The sequence below is a fragment of the Ictalurus punctatus genome, chromosome 13, assembly GCF_001660625.3.
Source record: "Ictalurus punctatus breed USDA103 chromosome 13, Coco_2.0, whole genome shotgun sequence".
NCBI lineage: Eukaryota > Metazoa > Chordata > Actinopteri > Siluriformes > Ictaluridae > Ictalurus > Ictalurus punctatus.
Genome location: NC_030428.2, coordinates 21,566,897 through 21,594,420, shown reverse-complemented (window position 1 = coordinate 21,594,420; position 27,524 = coordinate 21,566,897). Strand labels below are relative to the sequence as shown.

At 40.3% G+C, this 27,524-nt stretch overlaps 1 protein-coding gene across 3 annotated transcripts; it reads left to right on the top strand.

Annotated features, from left to right (window-relative positions):
* The first annotated feature begins 19 nt into the window (after positions 1-19).
* Positions 20-27,114, top strand: ppp2r2d (protein phosphatase 2, regulatory subunit B, delta). Of its 3 annotated transcripts, none has more exons than XM_047159187.2 (11): positions 20-227; positions 558-632; positions 16,778-16,875; positions 17,204-17,369; positions 17,587-17,699; positions 18,337-18,514; positions 18,704-18,868; positions 22,980-23,149; positions 24,590-24,681; positions 24,826-25,108; positions 25,536-27,114. In XM_047159187.2, exons 1-10 carry the CDS (start codon positions 221-223, stop codon positions 25,103-25,105), a joined length of 1,344 nt encoding a protein of 447 aa, XP_047015143.1. In that variant the 5' UTR covers positions 20-220; the 3' UTR covers positions 25,106-25,108; positions 25,536-27,114. The 3 variants fall into 3 exon arrangements, with proteins under 3 accessions (XP_047015143.1, XP_017339199.1, XP_017339198.1); XM_017483710.3 differs by having other exon boundaries at positions 25,502-27,114; XM_017483709.3 differs by having other exon boundaries at positions 24,826-27,114.
* The last annotated feature ends 410 nt before the right edge of the window (positions 27,115-27,524 follow it).

Genomic DNA, 27,524 nt, shown 5'->3' with positions numbered 1-27,524 from the left:
TGAGGAGCGCCTATTAAATGACGTCACAGCATCATGTCGACTGGCGTTGTGCGCCATCTTGACCAGAAATAAAAATCACGGGGGCAATTCTGTTTGCTCCGATTGTCGCGTCGAACCCAATCTAATTGCGATTGACTCGCGCTGTGTTTCAGCTGCAGTGTAACGTGCTAGGACTCGGAGTAAGCGAGCTCGACGCCGGATTCTCCGTAGAAACGAAGCAATGGCAGGTGAGGCAGGATGGGGAGAGAGGGAAGGGGAGGGGGCGACTCTGTCCAGCACCGCGGCCTACAGGTTTTTTTTTTTTTTTTTTTTTTAAACCTTGCTATAGCTAACCGGTTAGCCTGAGCGCTAACTGTTTTGATTAAGCGTCAAATTAAACTGTGTAGCCGCGTTACCTTTTAGAATTAGGTTACATTTAAGTCGCCATTTTAGGAAATGAAGTTTTCCTAAGCGCTTGTTTTTCCCTCCGTTGTTCCTCCAAGGCTTTATATGTATGTAGCTAACTGACTGCAATGCTGTGTGTGTGTGTGTGTGTGTGTGTGTGTGTGTTTTTGCAGGGGTCGGTGGAGGGAACGACTTCCAGTGGTGTTTCTCGCAGGTGAAAGGAGCAGTCGATGAAGACGTGGCTGAAGGTAAAGCGCGCTCGACTTTTACTGAAACATAATGTAGCTTGTTTGCTAACTAAGCTAGCTAGCTAGTTGTCGCCGCTTTAGCATGAGCTGAGTTAGCGGTAGCGTGTCAGGTTGACCTAGCAAAGGAACATCACTCTTTAACGTTACTTAAACACACACCTTAAACGTCTTCTTACTAATTGTCTAACCTGTTAGCTAGGGTATAGAAGTCGTTATTTCATACACTGTGTATGTAGTGCCCTTGGATAGTAAACAGAGAGCCATTTGGGATTTAGCTGTCGTATGTTTTTAAGTGCCCCTAAACTCAAAATAGCTGTTCATGATATTTTTGTACATGTCCTTTAATGTTATGGACACCAAAATTATGGTATATTTACTAAAAAGAACAAAAAGTCTTAGAGGTATGATTTTAAATGTTATAGTTTGGGACTTTGGGGACAGCAAAAAAATGAATAAATCAATGACTCATCCTGTACTATGTTTGTGTTCGTCCAATCAAATGCTCTCTAGAATATGTCCCGCCTTCTGGAGACAGGTCTTGTGCTACCCTAGCAGCAAACATGGTTTGTCGGTATGATTTTTTTTGGCTGCGTGTTTTCCTGCACACACACTTCCCTTTTCCACATGTCCTTTGGTTAAAACAATGGTTGGAGAGTTTTCACTTCAAAGATGGTGGAGTTTGTGCAAGCTTTTGGTTAAAGATCTTACCTCTTCATGTTGCTGTTTGTGAATGTAAAAGGTCTGCAAAGTTTCAAAGATCTAAGTGCATGACACATGGAGTTATCGTCTCCCAAAAGAAGTAACCGATTCTGAACTGCCTGAAACAGGTAGTCAGTAATTCCAGCCTTGCTTCCTGCTCGAACCTATGGTTTGTAACAGACTTGCATAATGCCCACCTATGGTCTTTATTGGCTGCCCGAGAACAGTGTCTAGTTTTACCTGCCCTCAAACGCTAGTTGTAGCTGTGGCCTGGAAGAGTTTGGTTCGTATTGTCGCCATGTTGAGGACGCTGTTTTCTGCGCTGCGAAAGCAAATCCAATTTGCATGCACTTCCAAAGCATGAGGAAAAATTTATTTTTATGATGATACCACAGCAGTTTAACTGCAACCTTTTGTTGTGTTCCTGTAATTTTACTGACACATCACTGTGTATAAAAGTGCTGAGGAAGCCTCTGGAGTTGAAATTTAGATATGGTAATGGGTGTTTCTTTTCGGACACGTGCTGTAGACCCATCACAACAGACTGGCCATCTGACCAATCAGAGCAGAGTAGGCTCTTGGAAAGGAGGGGTTTAGAGAGACTGAATCCTTGATCGCACTGGTTCAGACACTGAGAAAAGAGGTGATGCTACAATTAGGGCTGCAACTAACGATTATTTTCATAATTGATTAATTGGCTGACTATTTATTAAAGAAAGACCCAGACAAGGCCTGTCCGTATTGGGGGGGGGGATAACAGGAGCACCTCTAAAATAGGAAATTATCCCAGGATTCTATGCAAACTTAATCCTGTCTGAATAGGACTAATAGTTCAAATCAAATTGATCTCCTGTCATGCTCCCTGAATCCAGTTTATCCTTCTTCTGTGAGGGCGAGGGGGTAAAATGTAAGCACAGTAGTATTGCTTTTAGCTAGAGAGAAATTATTTGGCCTGTTATACCCAAAAAAGTATAATGTATAAAAACGGCTGTGTGCTCTTCTTACCACTGTACCTCTAGTTCTCTTTGCAGGACAGTCAATCCTTGCTGCCTGCATCTCCTCAACTCGTCTGTCCTTTGTTCTCTTTTATTTTTTCTTGTTTGTGTAGAAATAGTAGTAAAATCCCACCATCACATGATGGACGGCTGATTTGAGGATGACTGAGGATCTCTCCAGGTGAACGGTTTAGTGTAGTGTAGTTTCGTCTTTGAACGCTCATGTAGCATGTTCATCGCAACATCCACCAAACAACTGATTGCAAGTGATGTCATGTTGTGTGAAGTTTGGTGTGTCTGAGATTTTGAGTCATGTATTGTGCAGTCACCATAAGGAAGGATGCACAAGATGTCACTGGAATTTGATTGTAAGGAAGATGTTCAGAGTAAACTGGTTAAACTTGTCCAGCCAGTCCACATAACATAATTCTAAGTTCAAGGCCTGCTAGTTAACACTAATGTTATAATGTGTACTGTTTTTGAAAGGGTGTGTTCAATCTCAACCACTAAATATGGAACAGAAATTGATGTAATTTAGCTCTTATTCTGCTTACTGGGTGTGCCGAGTACACCGTGCACTGACTCAAGTAGTGACTTGCATCCATAGGGCTGAGTTTAGATTCCAGATGTCACCCTGCTCTCTCTATTAGTGTACTAACTGGTGTGCAGATTATGGGTTTAACTTGCCTGGTAGTTGATTCATATTGGAATTAAATTGTCCAAATATTGCCTTAAGCCTGAATGACATAAGGATGTCCTGTCCTGTTATAAGGGATCGCTTTATTCTGTGTTTATTCCAACTCCTATAAACTTCAGAGTGCGTTATAGGTTCTCTGCATCTTCCAGGTCACAGGTTCTCAATCCTCTTGCAGTCCAGGACCTTTTTCAATGAAACTTTCTCGCAAGGGGGGTTTTGGTGGTTTAGTGGTTAGCATGCTTGCTTCGCGCCTCCAGGGTTGGGGGGCCCGAATCCGCCTCCACTCCGTGTGCGTATTTTCCCCGTGCTTTTGGGGATTCCTCTGGGCACTCCGGTTTCTTCCCCCAATCCAAAGACATGCATTGTAGGCATTGTTGATGGGCATTTCCAAATTGTGCCCAGAGTCCCCCGAGACAGGCTCCAGGCAGCCCGCAACCCTGTGAAGGATAAGAAAATGGATGGATAAGTTGATTTTGTGTTTGTAGTAGTTTTTGTTAATGAGCTTTAGCTTCAACAGTTAAATTTAACTGACCAGGTAGGTTTATAAGGTTTAATAACTTTGATAATTGTTCAGCTGTAGCTCCTCTACTGGGAATGTATTATTTAAAAAAAAAAAAAAAAAACGCAGATCATGTGACCAGGCTTGATGGACCCCTGGGGGTCTCCAGTCCTCGAGACTATTTTCGTTTAGTTACTAACCCATTGCTGTGCCTTCTGGGATTTCGGGTGTGATCTCAGTAGTAGCCCAGGATCATTAAATGGCGGCCTGTGAGTGAGTTTGTCCAGCCCTCACTGAACCACCATCATATAAATTATCAATACAGTCTTCAAGGGTTAGGTTTTGAGTACTGACCTAATGAAAAGTATACCTACATATAGCCCATACTCTTTCATGCTGTAGTGTGTGTGCGCATGCATGACCTTGCAGAGGGGGGAACAAAACGCATTCAGGTTTTTGGGTGCTGTGGGGAAAAAGTGATGCATGGGAACATGCGTTAGGAGGAATTGATACTGAAAATCTTAGGCATGTCTCTGTCGACTCTTTAAACAAGCTCTCTGTCAGGCTTAGTGTAAAATGTGTTGGGCTGCAGTGGCTTTATAAAAACTAATTTTCCCAGTTTTATTGTTTATTGTTTTTCAAATTGGGATTGTTTTAATATAACTTCAGATGTATTTTTACTGCATTACATCTGCTTTTTTTGGCCACGTTTATTCTGTGGTTGAATCAGTTGATGTTCCCTACTCGGTGATATTTGCTCTGTGAGAATTTGGCCCCATATTTCAGGTATTGTGACTTCTTTTATTTAAATATATTTGTAAAAGAAAACAATTTCAAACTCTTTTTGGAAGCAGCAGCTTTGATGTTAAAACTATAACATTTAAAAGGAAACCCAATAAGTGCTTTTAATATTAACTTATTAATATACTTATTTTCTCCAATCTGGTTTTAAGTAACTTTTGTAGACCTTAAATAAAACTCAAACATCATAAAATACAGTTGTTGGGGTTTAAAAAATAAATTATATAGCGCCACAATACTGTTTTGCTAGCCGTTTTGTGATGTGTGTTGTAGAAATATCTTGATTGTGTCATGGTGTGATATGTCATGTTGGTCAGCTGTACCCTAGTGTACCATTAGCTTCTGTGTTTGGACATGTGGTGTATGGCGGTCTCATCAACGCAACTGATAATGATTTCCACTCTACACTAAATATAATAATTACACTACACTAATGTCTGACAGAGAGCTATGTGGATTTCCACCATTGATTTCTCCTTTGATTTGTATGACTGTTGTGAAATTCAGTAATCATTTTTAACCTATTTAATAATTATATTAGCATGACCAATATTGTAAAAAAAAATAAATAAAAAAAGTGAAAGTAGCATTGATTAAAGCCGAACACTTTTCCTTCATGTTGTCTCCTCTGTTAATAGTCCATTTTCTATGGCGTGATGAGTTGGAGTGGCACCAGTTCACTCTTTGTGCTTTAACAGTGTGTAAAAATGTATTAGAAGCTTTTATAGTCATTTCAGTGGACCTTTTGTTTTTGTGTGTGTTGGTATTGCATTTGCAAAGAAAAGCTTGAAGCATGCATTGTGTACAACTGTGAGGTGATTCACAAGAGATGCTGGGACAGTGACGTACTAATGTCACCCAAAGGACTGAGACGAAAGCCAGTAACACCCTCTTACTCACTTTCAATAACTGCTTTATCCTGATCAGGGTCCCAGTGGATCCAGAGTCTATCCTGGTAACACTGGGCACAAGGCAGAACAGTTCACTATGGTGGGATGCCTGTTCATTGCAGAGAACATTCACATCTAGGGGCACTTTAGCATAGCCAATGGTCATACCTGAACGTTTATGGACAGTGGGTAGAAACCGGAAAACCCTGGGGGGCAGTTATACCCACTGCGCCACCTGAAAGCCAGTAACACCTCAGTTTAATTTTGACTGTTAACCAAAGGAAAACTGATCTGAGTATACAGAGCTCTCATATTTTATTAGGCATCTGTTCTTTATATAATTATTGTATAGGTTAATGATTTCGCGCTGGTAGTGTCAGCTCTCTGCGCCTTTTTTTTTTTTTTGGCAACTGCCGTGTGAAATTTCATCACATAATGTGTTTGCATGTTAATGCAAGTCAGGGGTGAAATGATGCTACATCTGTCTTGAAAATGAACAAAGTGGAAAGTTGAAAAGTTCAGACACAGTAACTATAGCTTGTGTTTTTATACCCAGTAAACTTAGATTTATTTAATGAGGGGTTTTTTTTGTAATATGATCATTTTTTAAGTTGTGTTGTCAGGTGTTTTGTTTCCCACTTCCCTAGTTAATTAGGTGTAGATTAGGAGTAAAACGTCTGTGTGTGGTTTGTGCTGCTGCAAAATATTTAATTGCTTAAAAATGGAATGAAAGTGTTGCCGTAGTGTGATGGATTACACTGTGAAGTAGTGTTATTTAAACAAGAAGCATATGAAAAGTTTTTTAATGACATACAGGTTCTTAGAGCTTCTTTTTTTTTTTTTTTTTTTTTTTTTTTTTTAAAACCTGATAACTTAATTTTGAGGATTTTTTTTTCGTGTTATTTTGGAGATAAACTTCCATAACACATAACCTGTATGTATCAACTTTACCTGTTTTGTACATGGGTAATTTGTGTGGTTGTGGCCATGTAGTTGTATTAATTCCCTTTATACACACACAGAGTTGATGTGGGTGTGTTCACTCTCACTCAAATCTTGAACCTATTCAGCCTCACTCCAAAAACACCATGGTATGCACTAACTGTGATGGTTTATGTGCTACGATGGTGATGCACGTTTATTTGCACACAGCAGATATACTATTCAGCCAAATGATTGTCGACACTGCGTCACATCCATATGCGGTTCTTCCCCAAACTCTTACCACTAAGTAGTAAGCAAACAGTTGTATAGAATGTTTTTGTATGCTGTAGTATTACAGTTTCCCTTCACTGTAAATAAGAGGCCCAAACTTGTTCCAGCATGAATATGCCCCTGTGCACAAAGTGAGTTCAATGAAGACATGGTTTACTACCAAGTTTGAAGTATAAGAACTTGAGTATTCCGCTTAGAGCCCTGACCTTAACCCCACTGAACACCTTTTAGGATGAACTGGAATGCTGACTGCACCCCCGGACCTTACTAGTGCCCTTATGGATGGATTAGGACACATCCCCACAGCCACGTTCCAAAATCTAGGGGAAAGCCTTCCCGAAAGAGTGGAGGTTATTATAACCACAAAGGGAGTAATAAATAAATCTGGAATAGGTTGATCAAAACGCACGCAGTCATGATTTGTTTGGTGTCCACCTCTTTTTGGCCATATAGTGTATGTGTTGTAGGTTGTTTAACACAGTCAGTCTTTTTTCCTCTCCCTGCTGTGGAACAGTAGCAATCTGAGGTGTGGTGGCTGGATACCATTGCTCTAGGAAACCCACCCTGACAAAGTCGCAATAGGCACATTTCTGAGAAATCCTACAGAGCAAAAAACAAACTCTTGGCTTGTTTGCCAAGCTGCTGTTGATTGCTTAAAGTCGGTGGGGTGTGTGTATCTCGAAACGCTATTGACTGTTGTGGCTGAAAAAAACACTCGAGTCACAGTTTTCTCAGCGTTTCATGGTCACTTGATGTCACTCTGCTTTTTCTACCTGTTTCTTCTCATTTGCTTCAGACTTCGCTATTGTGGTACTTTTTATGACGGCCTAGTGATTCACACGTTTACCTCGCGCCTCCAGGGTTGGCGGTTCGAATCTCACCTCTGCCTTGTGTGCTGGGAGTTTGAGTGTTCTCTTAAAGACATGTGACGGTGACTGTTTTGGGTCTCTAAATTGTTTGTAGTGTGTGATTGTGCCCTTCGATGTGTTGCCACCCCGTCCAGGCTGTCCCCCGCCTTGTGCCCTGAGTACCTTGGAATAGGCTCCAGGCTCCCCGTGGCCCTGTATAGGATGAGCGGTACCGAAAGTGCATGGATGGATCGATTTTTATGGTGCACAATGTCTTATTATAGTATGATATTTTCTATCCCCACTGGCAGCTCTAGAGTTATAGTTTTGTAGTGTCTATCATGTCACTTAACCTCTGCTCTTTTTTGCTCTTTATCTAGTACTTATTGCACTTACAACTATTTTGATGTGTAGCTTTCGTCTGCATGCTTGTCTCTCATGCTTGGAAAAACGGAGGAACTGAGAGAAGGTTCTGTTGGCTTCCTGCCAGTCTTTCTTCAAGAGGTATTCCCAGCGTTTTCCAGTTTCCTCCCTTTCATGTAGGGTTTGTTCTCCTGTAGGTTAGATCAATAAAAGTGTGCGCAGCAGCTAGCCTTCATTTACCAAACTAACAGCATGAGGTTCAGCAGTGTTTAAATGTTCTCTTGCATCCTTATGAGATATTGAACCGTTCATATTGCCTTCTGAAGTGTTTGAATGGGTGGAAAATCATTAAAACAACAAACCTTGCTTCAAAATAGTATAGCTTGAATATTCATGGGTTGTTCTTCAAAAGACTGCAGCATTTATACAAAATGAACCATTTCCCCTGAGGCGAATATTTTTACTCTCGGTTTTCTGCCAAAATGAAGAGCGTATCTAGGCCTGCACTGGCTGGTCCGAGCTTTGAGAAGAGTGTACAGATGTACAGAACACTGGAGGAAACCATCTTCTGAGAACCAGCATACTGAATAGGAGGGTGCCAATAATGAAGTACACAGTATATGGTTTTGGTCTTGGGCTTAATTTGGGCACATTTGAAGTTAACTTTCTTCCTAAGCAAATGCTTTCCAATAGTTTTGTTCATTGTAAGAGATAATTACAAGACTTCTTTATTTTTATTTATTTTAAATAAACATTTTCCAATGTAAATTTACGCTCTGCTTTCTGTGTCATTTTATGCAAGGAGTCTCCAGTGTCTTTAAGTTTTCTGCCCAGAGAGAATCTTAGTGACATGACAAACTGTCGTCTTAACTTTGTGAGGGACAGACGCAGAGGGAGAGAGAGAGACAGCGAGAGACGCAGAGGGAGAGAGAGAGACAGCGAGAGACGCAGAGGGAGAGAGAGAGACAGCGAGAGACGTAGAGGGACAGAGAGAGACAGAAGGAGAGACACTGGGAGACGCAGAGGGAGAGACAGCGAGAGACGTAGAGGGACAGAGAGAGACAGAAGGAGAGACACCGGGAGACGCAGAGGGAGAGACAGCGAGAGAAGGAGAGGGAGAGACAGTGAGAGACATAGAGGAACAGGGAGAGACAGCGGGAGACACAGGGGGAGAGGGAGAAACAGTGAGAGAGGGAGAGACAGTGAGAGAGGGAGAGACAGCGGGAGACGCAGAGACACCGAGTGAGGGAGTGGGAGAGACAGCGGGAGACATAGAGGGAGTGGGAGAGACAGCGGGAGACGCAGAGGTAGTGGGAGACCCTGCGGGAGACGCGGCGGGAGGGACAGCGGGAGAGGCGGCGGGAGGGACAGCGGGAGAGACAGCGAGAGACACAGAGGGAGAGACAGAGACGGCGAGAGCCGGAGAGGGGGAGACAGAGACAGCGAGAGAGGGAGACACAGTGAGAGGCGGAGAGGGAGACACAGCAAGAGGCGGAGACACAGAGACAGCGAGAGGTGGAGGCGGAGAGGGAGAGACAGCGAGAGGCGGAGAGGGAGAGACAGCGAGAGGCGGAGAGGGAGAGACAGCGAGAGGCGGAGAGGGAGAGACAGCGAGAGGCGGAGAGGGAGAGACAGCGAGAGGCGGAGAGGGAGAGACAGCGAGAGGCGGAGAGGGAGAGACAGCGAGAGGCGGAGAGGGAGAGACAGCGAGAGGCGGAGAGGGAGAGACAGCGAGAGGCGGAGAGGGAGAGACAGCGAGAGGCGGAGAGGGAGAGACAGCGAGAGGCGGAGAGGGAGAGACAGCGAGAGGCGGAGAGGGAGAGACAGCGAGAGGCGGAGAGGGAGAGACAGCGAGAGGCGGAGAGGGAGAGACAGCGAGAGGCGGAGAGGGAGAGACAGCGAGAGGCGGAGAGGGAGAGACAGCGAGAGGCGGAGAGGGAGAGACAGCGAGAGGCGGAGAGGGAGAGACAGCGAGAGGCGGAGAGGGAGAGACAGCGAGAGGCGGAGAGGGAGAGACAGCGAGAGGCGGAGAGGGACCTGGTGAGGAAACGACTCTTTATTGCTCCTATTGATGTGATGGTGACAGAAGCAAAGTTATTTCATGGAAGTTCCAAATCATTAAATCTAACTATAAATGGTTAGAAAGCAAGATTTTGTTCTTTAATAAATAACTGTGTAATTGTGGGTAAGTTGCTGTGGTATCAGAGCAATAAAATGCCTTGGGACATGTGGTTATTGGAAAATAATGAATATCTGGATAGTAACAGTAACTCCACTTCTAGTCCTCATCACCCCACCCCATCATTGACAGATTGGTAGTGTATGTCTAGGCATGCCCCCTTCTTGTCCCTGCTTATAGCCACATGTGAGACGATCATCAATCAGAGAGTTAGAGGGCATGATCTGAAATGGCGTATTACACTCGAACAGAATCCTACTCTGTACCTGTGCTAGGAAGTCAATAACTTCCCTAAAACCTATTGGAGAGTTGATTTTCTGACACGTCCTTTAAACGGTCACTTATATTTTATTGTTCTGTTTTTTTAAACTCTACCCGTGCTTTGTTTCTGTTTGGTTTCAGAGGGTGACTATAGACAAGCATGGTTTGTGTAGTGTATATAATGGAATTTTTCTCTAAACATACTTTTATGGAAGATTAAATGCAGCATTATCTTCCCAGTAGTTTGTCCATAGATATTACTGACATGGCCGATTCAGATGGGACTAAAGTCCCAGAGATACTCCAGTAATGATTACATTACCACCTCTGCTTGTAAAACTCCTTCAGACCTAATAGGCCTTAAAACAGCAATACGTTAGTTAAGGGCAGTAGTTCTCTGTTAATTAAAATAAAAACGCAATGTATGCCATGCCAAACATGACGATAATCTATAATTGAGATCATTTGTAATCACAAGTATGGTATTCTTGAGAAATAATTACTGATGCTAGCCCTTTTGTCTAACACATGACAGCCATGACTTGAAAGGCACTGTATGTAATTGTTAGCTAATTACTAATACTTATTTCATTCTTAGTTACAAGAGATGTCTTTTGAAAGCCAAGTATGTCTTGTGTAAACAAATGTCACATGTTCAGCCCACAGGAACTGGTGAGGTGTAATGGCATGGAAGTCTCTCCATAATGGACTGATGCCAAAATCTATTTTTGGTTGCCCAACACAGACATCATCATAGCAGTATTTATTTTAATGCAGTGCTGTGGTATAAAACCTGCTAAGCTCTATGCAGTTAGTGTGATGTTAAAAGATTAAGAAATCTTCATGCGGACCCATCTCTCCATTTCCTTTTCTCCTGCCAAGTGCTTTGCTAACGGGCTCGATGATGCTAGTCTGTTTCACTGTACTACACTGCAGATCTCTCTATAAGGATAAAAACATGAGGCTGTTGCTCTCTCATGCGGGGTTTCCTCTCGTCTCCCTCTCCTACCTGTCCAACATGGCTCAGCATCTCTGCTAGAGCTAGTGCTCCAGCTGCTTCTCCCAGGCACGTAAATCATAAACCTTAATGCTCTGCTGATGTCTGCAGCCTTAAATGCAGCTATCATGGCCACTCGATGTGCTCCATCATGGGTATGTATTGCTTTCTCATCCTACTCTCGCATCCTCCTAGCAGCATCTGACTCAGCCTGCATTTGAGTAGTGGTGTTTGTCTCCTTCTTGTGGGGTGCCAGAGAATGAGCTAATGTTCAAGCTCTAATTTTATCTCCATGCAGGGATGAGTGATGCAATGCAACACTCAGTCGAGGTAGAGCTGAAATTAGTCTGCAATTGTCTTTGCCTCAGCATTTTGGTCACCTTCAAACGATGTTGTTTTGTGTTGCTGTAATGTGGGTAATATCTTGAGCTCTGCAACCTTTTTTTTCTTTTTTTTTCTTTTTCTTTCCCTCCTCTATTCTGAGAAATGTGCTGAAGTGGCACAATAGCCTTGATAAGGGTTAGTTAATGGCTACGCCGTGTTAATTTGCTTAGTCATCAGATTAAACATTCTCATTGAGGAGTTACTACAGCACCACTAGATCATTCCTGGGTCGCTCTCGGGGCTTTCTGGAGCAGTGGCGATGTTAACGGCCGATTTGTGAACCGTCTCATCACAGTTTTGCAAGACAAGCGACAGCTGCAGGTACAACAGATATTTAATGGCATCTACTCGCTCTTCAGTATGGGTATGTGTGTGATTCTGCTGCTTCTTGCACAGCCGTAACTCGCACTGTGATAATGCTGAGTCAGTGTTTTGCGAAGATGGATGGCTTGTGTAGAAGGCATAGCTTCACTGATTTTTCATTATCGTTGCTGTATTAGTGTAGAACTGTTATTCCTCAGCATTATTTGCTAATTGTGTATCGTTTAAGCATGAAAACTGATTGGCAAAATGGATTAGCATTTTTTTTAGTAGGCTGTTAGTTCATTCATTCATCAGTAATTACTTAATCCCGGGGTCATGGTGGCTCCAGAGACTATCCCAGGAACACTAGGCACCAGGTTGGAGAATTCACACTGGTTTAGGGCACATTTACACGACAACAGTGTACTAAAAACGGAAATGTTTTTCCTTTGCGCTTTTGACAAGTTTCGCATACGGACTACAGCATTGTCGAAACAATCCCCGTTCACATGGATCTGCGAAAACGACGAAAAACGCTGTATTATGCATGCCCGGCCAGTAGTTGGTGTACGTGCCTGCGCACATAAGCATTAATGCCAACGTGCCCACCGTGTTGATCTGGTCAAGACTGCCCTATAAACAAATACAAGTAAAGCTGTATTTTTACAGCTTCGGTTCTGCATTTGTAAAAGCTGTGGTTTTTCTGGATAAAAAGCACAATAACATTTACATTTCTCAAACGATTTGAATGTTTGTGATCTACGTGGAGTACAAAGAAATTGTAATGACTCGGAAAAATATTCATTATTATGTGAAAACTCAGAAGCATAGATCTCGCATATTTTTCTTGGTTAATAAATGCTGAGACGTCCCTAATGTAATGTGCATGAAGATTGTGGGGTTTTTTAATTTTTTTTATTTTGGCTTTGTTTTTTTCATTGTGGAAATGGATTTTTGTCTTCAACCCCATCTTTTAGCTTTTCTTGTGCTCCAGGTCAGAATTCTGTTAAAGCTAGTTAATTTTTAAATACAGAAGAAATTCGAAATGGTGCAAATAGCAGACTGCCAGTGTCTTTCAAATATTTCATTAGCAAGAAAACGATACAGATATACTCAAACGGACAATTACAATGATGATGATTAATTTTTTGATCGCCTTCGTCTGCGTAGATGTAGTTTAATAATTTGCCGTCTGTAATAAATGCATCTCCGCTGGTCGTAGTGATGCGGTAAATCTACAATTTGCTGGAGAAGCGTCAATAAGCTCAAAATCTTGAGCAGCACAAACAGTCCTGTAGTTCACAATTATAGTTTTGAATGTCTGCCTGTAGACTGAACACATCATGGTTTTCACAAATTCCCGTTCTTGTACGTTTTCACAGAGACGACAAGCATCGTTTTCAGGCCCCAAAATGCTGTTTTCATGTAAACAAACAGCCCAGTCGCACAAGTTTTCCGTTTTTAGTTGAAAATTTTCGTGTAAACAGCCCCTTAAGCTTAAAATCTTAAGATTCCTGTAATCCTAGGCCAAAATCTGTGGTCTTTGATGGTTAGTTTAACATGTTCCCCAGCCAAGTAATAGCCATGTCGGTCAAATTTGTGTCTGCTAATTGGGGTGCTTCTATTAATCCCTTATATTTACGCAATATATTGTGCAACTTTTAGGTTATGTGTGTATGTATGTATGTGTGTGTGTGTGTGTGTGTGTGTGTGTGTGTATATAAAATATGTATGTATGTGTATATGTATGTATGTGCTGGGAGTGTGTCGTGAATGTTTTGAATGAATAAATAACAGATTTTACCAGATTGCTGCTTATACCTTATTTCCAATATAAATTAAGATACGCATTCATTAAACAATGTCGTTTTTTGCTTCAACAAATCTTCCTGTACATGACAAATCAATGACTTCTCGCAGATGATCCTCACTGTATCGTTCACTTGGCGTTATTTGTTCTGTAATTATGAATTATGAAGGATAGCGTATATGTAGAAACGTGAGAGTAGGGCTGCAGCTAACGATTGTTTTCATAATCCATTAGTAGGTCGAATAATTTTTATTTATTTTTTTTAAATAATCCCCCCCCCCCCCCCCCCCCGATTAATCGGATTGTGGTGGCATACTTTCAGTACAAATTTTTCGTTTATTTTTTTAAATAAACGAATTTAATTTTTTTCGTTTATTTAAAATAAAATCCACAAGCTGCGTGTTACAAATATAGGCCTAAGACTAAAACTTTACACAACTGTTTGTCCAATTATATACGACTGAAAAGAACCCAATACACACCGGAATATATATTTGTTTAGGGCTGTATTTTGATAAATATAATATATACACACACGCACATCATTTATTATTTTTTTTTTTATGGATGCACAAACAGCACTGAATTCTACAGTCCTAGCAATCCCTGGTTGATTGGTAGAACATGTCATTCCCCAGGGGTTGGTACAAATACCAGGTTCAATTACATTTTATTGTTGGTGTGACATTTAATTTGACTCTCTGAATGATCTCCTGTTTATTTTATCCATCAGTGTGAGACTTGAACTTCTCTACAACTCGTAGGTTTTTGCAAATTATCATTTCATTTGTAAATAAATTAAAAATAAATCCATCCGTGAACGATCGTCAGCCCAGCTAATGTGAGATTTGTGAATGCACGCAGATAACCAAATTGATCAATTTTAAAACATCTCATTTGAATATATTTTGATACATTTAACAAAAAAAATTAAACATTTAAAAACTTTCCTACTGACCCCCTGCGATTACTCCACTGCCTGCTGAACTTTTAACACTGTTCTAAGTGTCTGCGTCCATGTTTGTTTTTGACAGACATAAAAAAAAAAAAAAAAAAAGTCAAGTCATAACAAAATCTTCACTGAATGTCAGCTCAACATTTGAGCTGTAGCCCATCTTTAGCAGTGTCAGTCTGATGTTGGTTAAAAAAATACAGATATTGTGAGACTGCCACAAATCAGGAGAGAAAATCTTGTTGGAAGAACATTTCTGCAGTCACGGTGATCTTGCATGTTCCGTCAGTACAGAGATCCATTTTATATTTACTGAGCAGTGATGAGTATAAATTGAGGTGCTTCATGGAAAAGTTGGGATGTGCCTTGAACAGGTGAACATTAGGATTAATGTGCAAACCAGATATACCTGATTTAGTCTCCACTGTAGGTTCAAACGTTTTAAATCTTTTTAGCCTAGCTAATCAAGTTCCACACCGTGAGACTGGGCAAGCCCACTCGAGCCACCACATGTTCAGTTTTACACCTGAACATCAGTATCATCGCTGATGTAAATAATTAGGCTGAACTGTGTACCATATTCTTAGTACACAGCGTTAGCGTTTTATTTTCTTTTTTTATTCTACAGTCCGGAAAAGATTTCTAGAAAACATATTTCCGCAGCCCTGTGCTGAGACTCTCAGATCTGACTGTTTTCATCAGCTCAAACAAACCACACACAGGACAAAAACACAGCAGGGTTCAGTTAAAAGCATATTCATATGTAACAGTACGTACAGGAATTCAGAGGGTTTTTTTTTATTTATTTATTTATTTATTTTTTTATTATTATTATTTTTTATTTTTTGCTTGATTTTGCTGCACCTCCTTTTTCTTCTTCTTTTTTTTTTTTCTTTTTTTTTTCCTCCTTCAAATTTTGCAGTGCAGCTTGCTGTGTTTCTTGTGCTTTTTTGGGGGGGGACGGAGACTACTTGGAAATTGTAATTGCACCAGTAATCTTTAACAGTGATGTTTGTTGATTATATGAAACCTTTTAGCTGTACTCATGTTGAACGCACGTGAATCAAAGAGACTTCGGCTGAATGCGTGTTGTGATGTCGCATGAAACGCCTTGGCCCAAATCTGCTTTAATTTTGAAAAATTGCAAGCTCCCCTGAATATTGCAGAGGTTGCTTGACTTTGCGTTAATTTCTGCGATTGTAAAATCCTGGCGGGATTGGTGTAAGCGCTGTGTTAAATGTACATGTGAAGGGGAATGTGGATTCCTGGCATGTAGCTGCTTGTCTAAAGTAAGCACTGAGTTTAGGATTGAAACTCTTTCCCCTCCCACTTTAATTGGAGATACATTTTGTGTGTATGTCATTTGAGAGAGAAAATACAGGATGTATTCCAGCACCGGTAGCTAAGGGTGGCAGCACTTGTGTTAATCATGAGCTAAATTTAGAGAAGGCAGTTTCTCTTGTAATGTTCTTTTTGATGGATTGTTTCTCCAGAAACATTCCCGTTTATCCTACCTTATTTGCATGTGCTACTTGGTTAGATAAGGATCTTGACACACAATACAAGATATAATTGTAAGTCTTATTGTGTTGCAAAAAAAAGTTATGTTTGCCATATGACCGGCTGTAACCTTGTTAATTTTGCTAGTCAATCTAAGAGAAATATCATCTAGTGTGTATTAAAGCAGGATTGACCTTCAGATGAGCAAAGTGTAACTTGTTTTCTTCTCTTCAGCAAACTGGATGATTTGCCAATGTTTTGTTGAGTTAACATTTGAAAACTGAGAAAGGTATTTTAAGTGCTCAGCTGTCATTGTCTAACCATGGGTACAACTGGGTATAACAGCAGCACTAATGGTAATACCAGCCGGCTTGTATAAATGTTCTTATTTTAAAATGTTATCCCTTTTGTCAATAAACTCAAAGGGAATTGTATGGCAGCTGCACCACTTCAACAGGTTTAAAAAAAAAAATAAAAAATGTGCAATGTTAAAGCAGTTGTACAGCATTTAGGAAGATGTCTCTGCGGTAGTTAACGTGTAATACATGACTCATGGCTTACATGTAGAATCTTCTGATGAACGTTTACCAGAAAACGATATTGTCTTTTCTCCCGGGTGACAGAATGGTTTACAGAGCAGTGGAAAGTCTGAGTCAAAGCTTGACTTTAAACTGTAGACTTTATTATTTAAACCTCCTCACTGACTATGTAACTAAAACTGATAGCCCTTGTATTTTGTGTTTGCTTTGCAGCGGACATTATCTCAACAGTTGAATTTAACTACTCGGGGGAATTACTAGCTACTGGGGATAAAGGAGGAAGAGTTGTCATATTTCAGAGGGAACAAGAGGTAAGCTATAGGAGTTAAAATATTCAGCATGGAAGAAAAACAATTTAAACCCCCCACCCCACCATTTTTAGAGTAAACAATGGTGCACTGACTTTCAGTTGCTGTCAAGTTGAGTACATGGGTTTTTTTTTTTTTAAAATATATATTTTTTAATTGCGTGCTGAAATTGCATTTCTATAATTAGTAGGCAATCCATATTTTTAGGAGGTGCTAATTGCTGTTGCTTCTCCCCTGCTAGCATTGCCTGAGGTTGATCTCTTAACACTTTAATTTTAAAAGCTGTTGTCTCCCCCCCCCCCCCCCCCCCCTTTCCCCTTTCCATTTTCAGAGTAAAAACCGCACTCTCTCAAGAGGAGAGTACAACGTGTACAGCACTTTCCAGAGTCACGAACCTGAATTTGATTATTTGAAAAGTTTAGAAATCGAGGAGAAAATCAATAAAATCAGATGGCTACCACAACAGAATGCCGCTCACTTCCTGCTCTCCACAAACGGTACGTTTTTTTTTTTTACTGGTTTAAATGTTTCTTCGTCATTTATTGTTGCACAAAGTCTATCATGGAAATTATCATTCACCACTTGTGAAGCATGTTGGACATCTGATTATCTTGGCATGAAGTTTGAACTGGTTTTGTTGGGGGGGTTTTTTTGTTTGTTTTTAAATGACACCCCCCCCCCCCCCCCCCCCCCCCCCTGTCCATCTTCCGAAAGACAAAACCATTAAGCTGTGGAAGATCAGTGAACGGGACAAACGAGCAGAAGGCTACAATCTGAAAGACGAAGACGGGCGTCTCAGAGATCCGTTCAGAATCACGACACTAAGGGCAAGTTCGATCTCCTTCGTTTTCGGCTACCTGTTTCCAGACTCTGTTTGGAAGCGTAGAGAGACTTCTGTGTCGGAAGACAATAGGCAGTGCAAACCATTGCTGTTAAAATGTAAATTAGACCCAGACCTTTCATTTTTCTTTCTGTACATAAATCACAGGTAATAGATTGCTGAAGAATGTACAAAGTTTACTGAATGGAAAAAAAGTTTAAATAAATGTTAGCTTCTCAGATTGTTTCAAGTAGTTTTGCCTAAATATTGAAAAACGAATCAAACTTTGAGAGTCGTCCACTGAAGACCTTCACCATCAGGCACTTCCTGGTCATCTGACCTGGCTTTTTTTTTTTCTTCGCAAAGTTAAAGCCCCATTTTTCCAGATACATAGGAATATATTAGTTTTGTATGGTCACATCTATGATTGAACATCTTTGTAGTTTTTCTGACAAGTACGCCGTATTTTCCAGTCCAGTGTGGCATTAAGTTGTGCTGCATCTCCACAGGAAAACATGTGCCATCATAAAATAATAAGTAATGTATTAATATATCGGAGTAACTTTTGTATCTGCTGTTCTCCTGTGATGGATTTTCTCATTGGAGTTTTGCTCATATTCTTCCCTCCTTTTGTGTCCTGACAGGTACCGGTGTTGATGCCTATGGACCTGATGGTGGAGGCGAGCCCACGCAGAATATTCGCAAACGCACACACCTATCACATCAACTCCATTTCAGTAAATAGTGATCATGAAACATACCTTTCTGCAGATGACTTAAGAATAAACCTATGGCACTTAGAAATCACAGATAGAAGTTTTAGTATCCTTTTCACTTAGTGTGTTTCGCCATGTGATTCTTGAATGTGAATTTATTTTTACAACCAAATGCTCTTAATCAATTTTGGGGAAAAGGTGGTCCTGATGTAATGAGTCTCTATTACGTTAGCTGTATTTTTTTGTTTGTTTGTTTTATTTGCCGTTGTTTTCCTTTACTGCTGCCTTCCTTCAGATATTGTAGATATAAAGCCTGCCAACATGGAGGAGCTGACGGAGGTGATCACGGCTGCCGAGTGCCACCCTCACCAGTGCAACGTGTTCGTCTACAGCAGCAGCAAGGGCACCATTCGCCTGTGTGACATGCGGGCAGCAGCTCTCTGTGATAGACATAGCAAATGTGAGTAGCTCGTTATGTTATTTCTGTAGAGCCATGTAGTGGATTCATGGATACACGATAGATATGTTGCAGCTCATTTCAGATTAACACAGCGCTTTATTCTGCATGTAGCTGGATGCGAGTCATTTCTGCCACATATATTTTAAAATATAAAAAATACTGGCCTTATTTTAAAATGACGTCTGTTATCTTCACTCCAGAAAAAATAAACTTTACCTTCAAAATCCTTAACCCTCTTACCCCTTAGTTCCCACAGCATTATGTCCCACAACCCTATATTCCCCAGAGAAACAGCACGCCAACCCTAAGTTCCCAGGCCAAAATTGGCCCCAAAATCAACTTTTTAATTTTAACATTTTTAGGCCTTGAAACAACTTATAATAATGTATTTGTGTAATATTACTTTGAAAATGAAGCAGTTCAGTGTCTTTATTCCCCTTAGAGCACAATTCTTAACTAGAGAAATGACAAAAAATGCTCTCTAAAATCCTTATACTCATTTAGAAGTACCATACGAGCATCAGTGTGGTCAAGGCCTTTGAATAAATTCAAGTAAATAAATAATAAATAAATAAATGCATTTTAGCGCCAAAAGTCAAGTTTCTGGTGATAATCAGACCAGCCGGTAGTGTTTTCACGAATGCACAGAAATGGTCCCATTATGACTCCAGACCCCCGCAGTGTCGGTCGCACTGGTTGATGCTGAAGATGAAGACGGATCAGGGTCTGAATCAGGAGAGATTGCGTCTTTATCGGTTTCGGTTTCAACATCGCCTGAACTTTCACTGCTGTCACTATCTAGAATCCTCGCTCTCGCCTCTGTAACGGTGTATGGTTTTTTTTTTTTTTTTTTTTTTTCCTCCTCCACTGTTTTAGATGTACCTTTGTTCACTGTAGGTGTAACGTTAGCTGGAACACGATTAGCTTTTCGCTTTGGCATTTTTAGTTCACTTCTACTATTACACCAATATTCACGCTTGGATCTTCATCGTAATGCCGGCATAATAACGTAATCACGTCATGACGTCATCAACCTTCCGGGTTAAAAAATAATAATTAAATAAGTAAGGAATCATAGCAGAGTAATGCCAGTATACCGGCCTTACGAGGATAACGTTTACACTGTAAAGCCGCTATATCGGCCTTATGGGTATTTGGCATAGACGACCAAGCCGGTATATCGTCCTTACGGGACTAGATCAAAGACGGGCAAGCCGGTTTTTCGGCCGTACAGGGTAAGAGGGTTAAGGACAATGTGTCCTCTGGTACTGTCTAACCCTTTTTGGGTTGGAGTCCTCAGAGGGACTTTAAAAGCCATGGCCCAGTTAGTGTAGTTTTGAAGTGATATTTTTTTTCTCCTCTGTTTAATGTCAGCAAGTCTGTTGCATAATCACTAGCTCATATAACTTCATCTGTTATGTTTACTGTGGGTTAGTGAAACACGCTTATTTCTGTAGCCTTAGATTCAGTATATAGCCATTCTAAAAGTTGGTGTATTGATTTTCACCTGTGTTTATGTATATATTTTGAAGCATCAATGCGTTACAATTCATTTTAAAACATAAACTATTGGACAATATTCTGTCCTTAAAGTAAGAGAACTTTTATGGATTTTATCTGAATACTTGTGCACATGTAAGGCTACAAAAAGTAGCTGCCAGACTCTGCTGTCAATTACTGAAGGCCTGAGCTAATGCTACACCTTGGAAAACAATTCTCAACAGGCCAAGAATAAATGTATGTAAACATGAGTACCTTTTATTGTAGACGTACAACTAGACTCTGTGTGCAGTGATGTTACATATTAATACACTAAAACAAAAGATAAAGCTGGCCAACTGTGTCTGATTTCATCACTGGAAACCTACAACCCTTTGGCATGTTTTTGTGGAACAGGGAGTCACCTGCTTTGTCCTAGTTTTAGCCGGAATATATGCTGCCTTGTTGTTCAAACATGACTAATGTTGTCTTGCAAAACATGGACAAAAGCTCTCAACTTGGTCGGGGGAATAAAGGGACCATCATTCTCTCTACAGACTTCTCATGTTTGCAGATTGTGACTGAGAAGGCAAATACAGTTGATTTAAAATTTTGAGAGGAATTATTGTGTTGCAGACTGCTAGAATTGGATGCAGTTACAAAAGGGACAAGGTTTATACAAGCCAACACATGACACACAATGACAGAAACTGATAATAATTCAAGGGAAAATGACTAATTATTGATTCATGATAAATGTGTCAATGCCAGTCAAGCCTACAGTGCTGTGAAAAAGTATTTGCAACATTGATTTCCTTCCATTTGTATGTATATTGTACTAAATAGCTTATTGTTTTCTTTCTCTCCCTTTTAATATATACATTTACAGCATTTGGCAGACTCCCTTATCTAGAGAGACTTGCATTTCTCATTTAAATATCTGAGCAGTTGAGAGTTAAGGGCTTTGCTAAAGGGCCCAACAGTGGCAGCTTGGCGTTGTGCTGGGGTTTGACCTTGCGATGACCTTCTGATCAGTAGCCTAACATCTTAACTGCTTATTTACCACTGCTCTACCACCGTTTTAAATACAACGTAAAACAAAGGCAACCTGAGTATTTATTTATTTCTATTTTTTTAAGCAAAAAGTTATCCAACACCTATCACCAATGTGAGAAACTAATTGCCCCCTTAATATATATACATTGTATATTAGATGATTGGCAGATTGATGGATAGATACTTATGTATATAGTAAATATGTGTATATGTATATAAAATTGTACATACAACTGTATTTATAATATAGTCTGGCTAACATCTTTACTTTCTCTCAGAATGTTTAAAACAAGATGACGTTCTAAATGGTAGCTTTGCTCGAGACTTCACTTCGCTCTGCTTCATTAGTATGTCCACATACCCGTGTTCCTCCTAATTCAGAAATTATCGTCTAATCTGTGCAGACCAGTTATTCCACTCCATAAGCCAGGATTCAGAACAAGTAGCTGGAATAGTTACAGCTTTCATCACCATGAAGTGCATTTAGTTTAAACACTAGTCGATAAGGCAACTATTTAAATAAATAAATAGTCCGGACACCAAAATCTTGTCTAAGGTGCCTGGCTAATGATTTGTCCACACATGCTATGATAAATGTTCATGTTTTCCACTGATAAGTGTTAAATATGTAGCTCTTTATAGCCTGGTATTCATATACAGTGGGCCACCTCTGTAAACAGGAAACCATAGAGCAACCAACCTGGCTGCTAAGTGTCTCATTACTCTGCAAGAGATATAACCTTAAACTAACATTTAATGACCTTTTGGTGAACTATTTGCAGTGGGGTGCCATAGTTTATTGGTGAGAATTGTAACGGCGTTCAACAATGCTGATCTTGGTAGTAACTGGTTTAAGAGCTAGTCAGCTAATTAACAGTCCTTCCTGAGAGGCAAGTGTTGGAGCTGGGAAAACACTCAAAACGTGCAGGACAGTGGGTGCTCCAGGACCAGAGTTTGCAACCTGTCCTATAACACACTAAAAGCTAGGGTAGATCTTTTTCATGTATATGAGTCCCAGTTATTTTCCACAAAAAATAATGCAATATCAACCAGACTGAAAGCTAAATGGTTTCCTTTGCACGATTGTGTAAAATGTGAGGCATATAGCTTTGCAAGTGGTGCCAAGACATGTAGTGTACTCCTCATGAGAACTGCTCTGACTATGGTTTTCTACTACAGGATTTTGTAATGTCTTTTTAACATTTTCATTTCCCACACTGCAGTGTGGCTACAGACATGCACATACATGTTCGCTGTTCATTTCCTAACCAGTAAGTTTCACATGCAGTAAACTCTGACTGAGAAAATGCAAAGAGAACCAAAAGTGGCTTGGTGTCTGTGTACATGGAACCAAAACCTCGTTCGATCATTTATTTCCAGGTTGAAAGTAAGCGTAGCTTTGACGTGTCTGCTAACACTAGTTGCTGATCTACAACAGCAAGCAGAAGTACACGTTAAAATTAAAACCGGTAGTAGACAGAACTTGAGTCAATGTGTCCACATAGACATAAATAAAACACTCCAAACATTTCCAAACTATTAAGTTTTCCCCCCCTTTTTCCCCCCCCCACCACAGTTTTTGAAGAACCAGAAGATCCGAGCAGCCGGTCGTTTTTTTCGGAAATCATCTCCTCTATATCTGACGTCAAGTTCAGCCACAGCGGTCGATACATGATGACTCGAGACTATCTCTCTGTGAAGGTGTGGGACCTAAACATGGAAAACCGGCCAGTAGAGACCTACCAGGTACTGCCCCGAGTCAGCTTAATGCTTTAGAGAGCTAGTCTGCCTCCATGTTTGCTTCACAAACTCGTTTTTTTGATTTTGTGAGTTAAAATGAAAGAGTACTTTTGATGACTTTGGTTGTACTCACTCCTCCTTTCAGTAGTCACCGACTCATTAGTACAGAAGTCCGCAATCAAACTAACAGCGATATATAGGCAATATCAGACTTCTAGCACTCACTAAGACAGTTTGTTCTGACTTGGACTCAACAGACTAAACAAAAGTTGTAAGCATTTGTATTGTATTTAATCATTTCTCATTTAATCACCGTCTAGCCATGTTATGGGCATCTGCCATTTTGTTGGATGCTAATTAACTGATTAGATTACAAGCAGAGCGACACCAGTCGGTGCCCAATTAAAGAGACGAGATGAGCTGAGAAAATGCCTAGAAATATGAGGCGTATTTTTTATTTATTTATTTATTTTAAAAAAAAGTAAAGACTGAGCAGTTTGAAGTGCACGTCTGTGTATTTACAGACTTTCAGACTGTTTGAATGTTCTTGGCACTGGAAGTGTGAGCTTCACACTTTTTACATATGCAGTGGTGCTTGAAAGTTTGTGAACTCCTTAGATTTTTCTGTATATCTGCACCAAATATGACCTTAACGCATCAGATTTTTTCCACAAGTCCTAAAAGTGGACAAACAGAACCCAATTAAGGAAAATGATCCAATTGGGGTCTTTCTGTCTACTTTTAGGACTTTTGTTACAATCTGGTGGTATTAGGTCATATTTGTGCAGATATGCAGAAAAATCTAAAGGGTTCGCAAACTTTCAAGCACCACTGCATATGTAAAAAGTGTGATGCTCGCAGACGTGCACTTCAACAAACTGCTCAGTCTTTACATTTAAAAAAAAATCTATATATATTGCATTCATATCATATTTCTAGGCATTTTCTCTGGCATTTTTTAGTGGTATGTATGTATTCTAAAGAGTTCACAACCTTCAAGCACCACTTTATGTAGCTGGAGCATGCTATCCAAAGTCCTAGTTCCTTTTGTTTTCTTTCTGTTTAATCTATTGTTTTTGACGATTGATCGTCTCCAGCGATGATGTTAGAGCTGTGTCCTTCCTTTTGAAGGTGAAAGAATATAAGGGTATCAGCTGAGACATTTGTTTGCAAACCTTACATATTCTGAAGATATTCGTCCCTTTAGCCATGTAGTCCACCACTAATTCGTTCATTCGTTTTTAAACATCAAGGCAACTAAATTTGTTAATATTTGTCTGAAGTATTCTACCGAATAATGGGACGTATTTCGGCCTTTAAACCAGCGTCGTGAAACTCATAATGTCGTACTACTGCTTGCTTTGACTTGCTACTAGACATGCGTATCAATGTTACGAGACATGACGTGACCATTGTCCTGTGAAATTTGTGCCATTATATTTACAGGTACATGAATACCTACGTAGCAAGCTGTGCTCATTGTATGAGAATGACTGCATTTTTGACAAGTTCGAGTGCTGCTGGAATGGATCTGACAGGTACGGAAACTATTACTCTATATTCCAAACGTTGTCACTTAATGTCTGCTGATGATTTAGAGTCCCTAACCTATAGGTGTCGTATATTAAATGATGCATAATATTAATGCAAACGAGTCCTGTGTCTCTCTTCTCTTTTCGCAGTGCCATCATGACAGGCTCGTACAACAACTTCTTCAGAATGTTCGACAGGAACACGCGGCGTGACCTCACACTGGAGGCGTCGCGTGAGAACAGCAAACCACGGGCCATGCTCAAACCGCGCCGAGTGTGCACTGGTGGCAAGAGGAAGAAGGACGAGATCAGCGTGGACAGCCTGGACTTCAACAAGAAGATTCTGCACACGGCTTGGCATCCTAAAGAGAATGTCATAGCCGTGGCCGCCACCAACAATCTGTATATATTCCAGGACAAAATAAACTAATGAGTGAGTATGGGGGATGGGAAACCTGAGCGAGAGAATCTAAATAAATATTCCCTACATTATTTCCCCCGGCACAGAACGGAGGACGTGCAAAAAAATCTTGAACTTTCCATAGTCTAGTTCTTAAAGTCAGTAAGAGAAGCTACAGCCTTGTTGCTCCTCCCAGTGCAAGATTGACCCACTCATTGAATTTACACAGGGAAATTTTACCGAACACCCTCCAAAACCCTACCCATCTAAAAACCAGGAGAAGGCCAACACTCATCCTCAGCACCACCGAGCAGAAATAACAAAATGCAGAGGCCAAATCGACTTTTCAGCAGTCACAAGCATGTTTTTTTTTTTTTTCTTCTTTTTCTTCTTTCTTTTCTTTTTTTTTTCTTCTTCTCATTCTAGTCTGAGCCTTCATTTGTTCTATTTTTCAACCCAGATTGTGGAGCACACCGAGAGGACGGTGCAAATCCATCACAGTCAGAACCGTGCATATGTCTCTGTCGCCTGGAAATCTCCAGAAACATGACATTTTTGCTTGTCGATGTTCGTCATCATTCCTCCCCCTGGCCTTAATCCAAGGCCTTGGTGTTTTTATCTTTTAAGCACTTAATACAGGTCTCCCTATTGGTCAGTGGACAAACATTTTTTTTTTTGGTTATCTCCATAGTAACATCTACTCACTGACTGTCTATATATAAATGCACCAACTGGTGTCAAACCACTTAATAAAAGTAACAAAACTACAAAGAGAAAGCGTTTTTTACATTATGAGCAGGTATGTATGGGGTTTTTATGTTCTGTGTTTGCATGTTATGTGGATTCGGAGCACCAGTGATGAAATGTGAAGTCATCCTGCTGATCTCTAGCCAGCTGCTAAAAGGTGAAGTTCACCTGCACATCAGTTTTTTCTGCAGCGTTGTTGGTCATTCCTTTTTAAATTAGTTGTTCACTGTTTCAGTATAACTTTTTGTTGGAAATTACAACAACTTTCTTTGCAGTCAGGATGTAGGGGGGGAACCTACTTAACTTGATTGACAAAATCCCGATCTCCAGGTGGAAACGCATCAGTAAGCAGCTGGTTAGAAAGCGATATTCAGTATAGGACTACTTGAAGCTGCAGTTGCACTGTACAACGAAGGACATTCGGCCATTTTAACTGTCAGTATTGCTGTTTGCTCTCTGAACGTCCGGCTTTGTCAAATATGACTCTAAAGTTGTGGGTTGGTTGTTTTTGGGTTTTTTTTCCCTTTTTTTAAATTTTTTTTTTTTATATATATATACATATACATAAAAGGGACACTGCAGCCTTAAATCTCTGTATGATTATAGAGGGGAATCCCATAATGATTCTCCATAGTAACCGTAAATATTAAATGGTCTCATTAATACCACTCCCTACCTTTACCCAGGATATTTTCCCCATTCAAATACACCTACCCCACCTCAACGCATTGTCATTCCATCCTCCTGTATGTTTGCTGCTACAGTACATGTGGCTTCGTGTCTGGACACTAGTGACAACAACTTATGAGAAATAAAGTATACTTTCTGGAATCTAGTCCATCGAAGCAGAATCTAGTGCCTGGGAAGAAGAAAAAAAAAACCCTAGCTTTTCCTCCAGTCAGTAAAACATTTAGTGGCCCATGTGCTGATCTTGGTATTCATGCACAAATGTGACGTAAACAGAAAAATGTAATATTTGTGCATTTAATCTTTTAGCCAGCTCATGGCAGGACATGGGATTATAACAGAGAGGAGCATCACGGTTTGCACGCTGCTCGATTTCCCCAGGCGGCGTTTAAAACATGTGATCAGACATCACAAAAACAACTTGACGATTCAAGGACAAAGTTGTACAGTTGATTTGTTCCCAAATTTATAGTCACAGACAGGTCAAAGAGCATCTTCTCTCTGGCCTTGTTCCTTGTTAAATAATGATGCTAACATTGTGGAAGTGTACACTTGTTTGATTATTTTTGACCAAAGTTAAATAAATTTTAATTGTGTTTACCTGAGTATGGGACACTGCTCGACACTTATTTCACCTGTCTTAAAGGCTAACTTTTTATTTATTTATTTTTATTATAATAATAAAGATGAGACAAATTAGACTGATTTAACATAGATTTATTGGTTTTCACTTAAAATACAAAACCATGGAACTTGCACATAGACTTAATGTTTCTACACATTACACAACACTCACTAAATTACGTAAAGATTTCCCTTTTTCTCCTTGCCTTATTCCAATGAAAAGTCATCATAGCAGCTACGGTGATCTTACAACTTTGAATCTTAACGTTCAAATCTTCACATTTCTACATTTCACTTGGAGTAAATTGAGGAAACGATTGAAGAAGGAAACTATTGTTTCTTTTGAACAGTACATGCATAATGGATAATTGTGTGTTTGAGTGTCTCATGA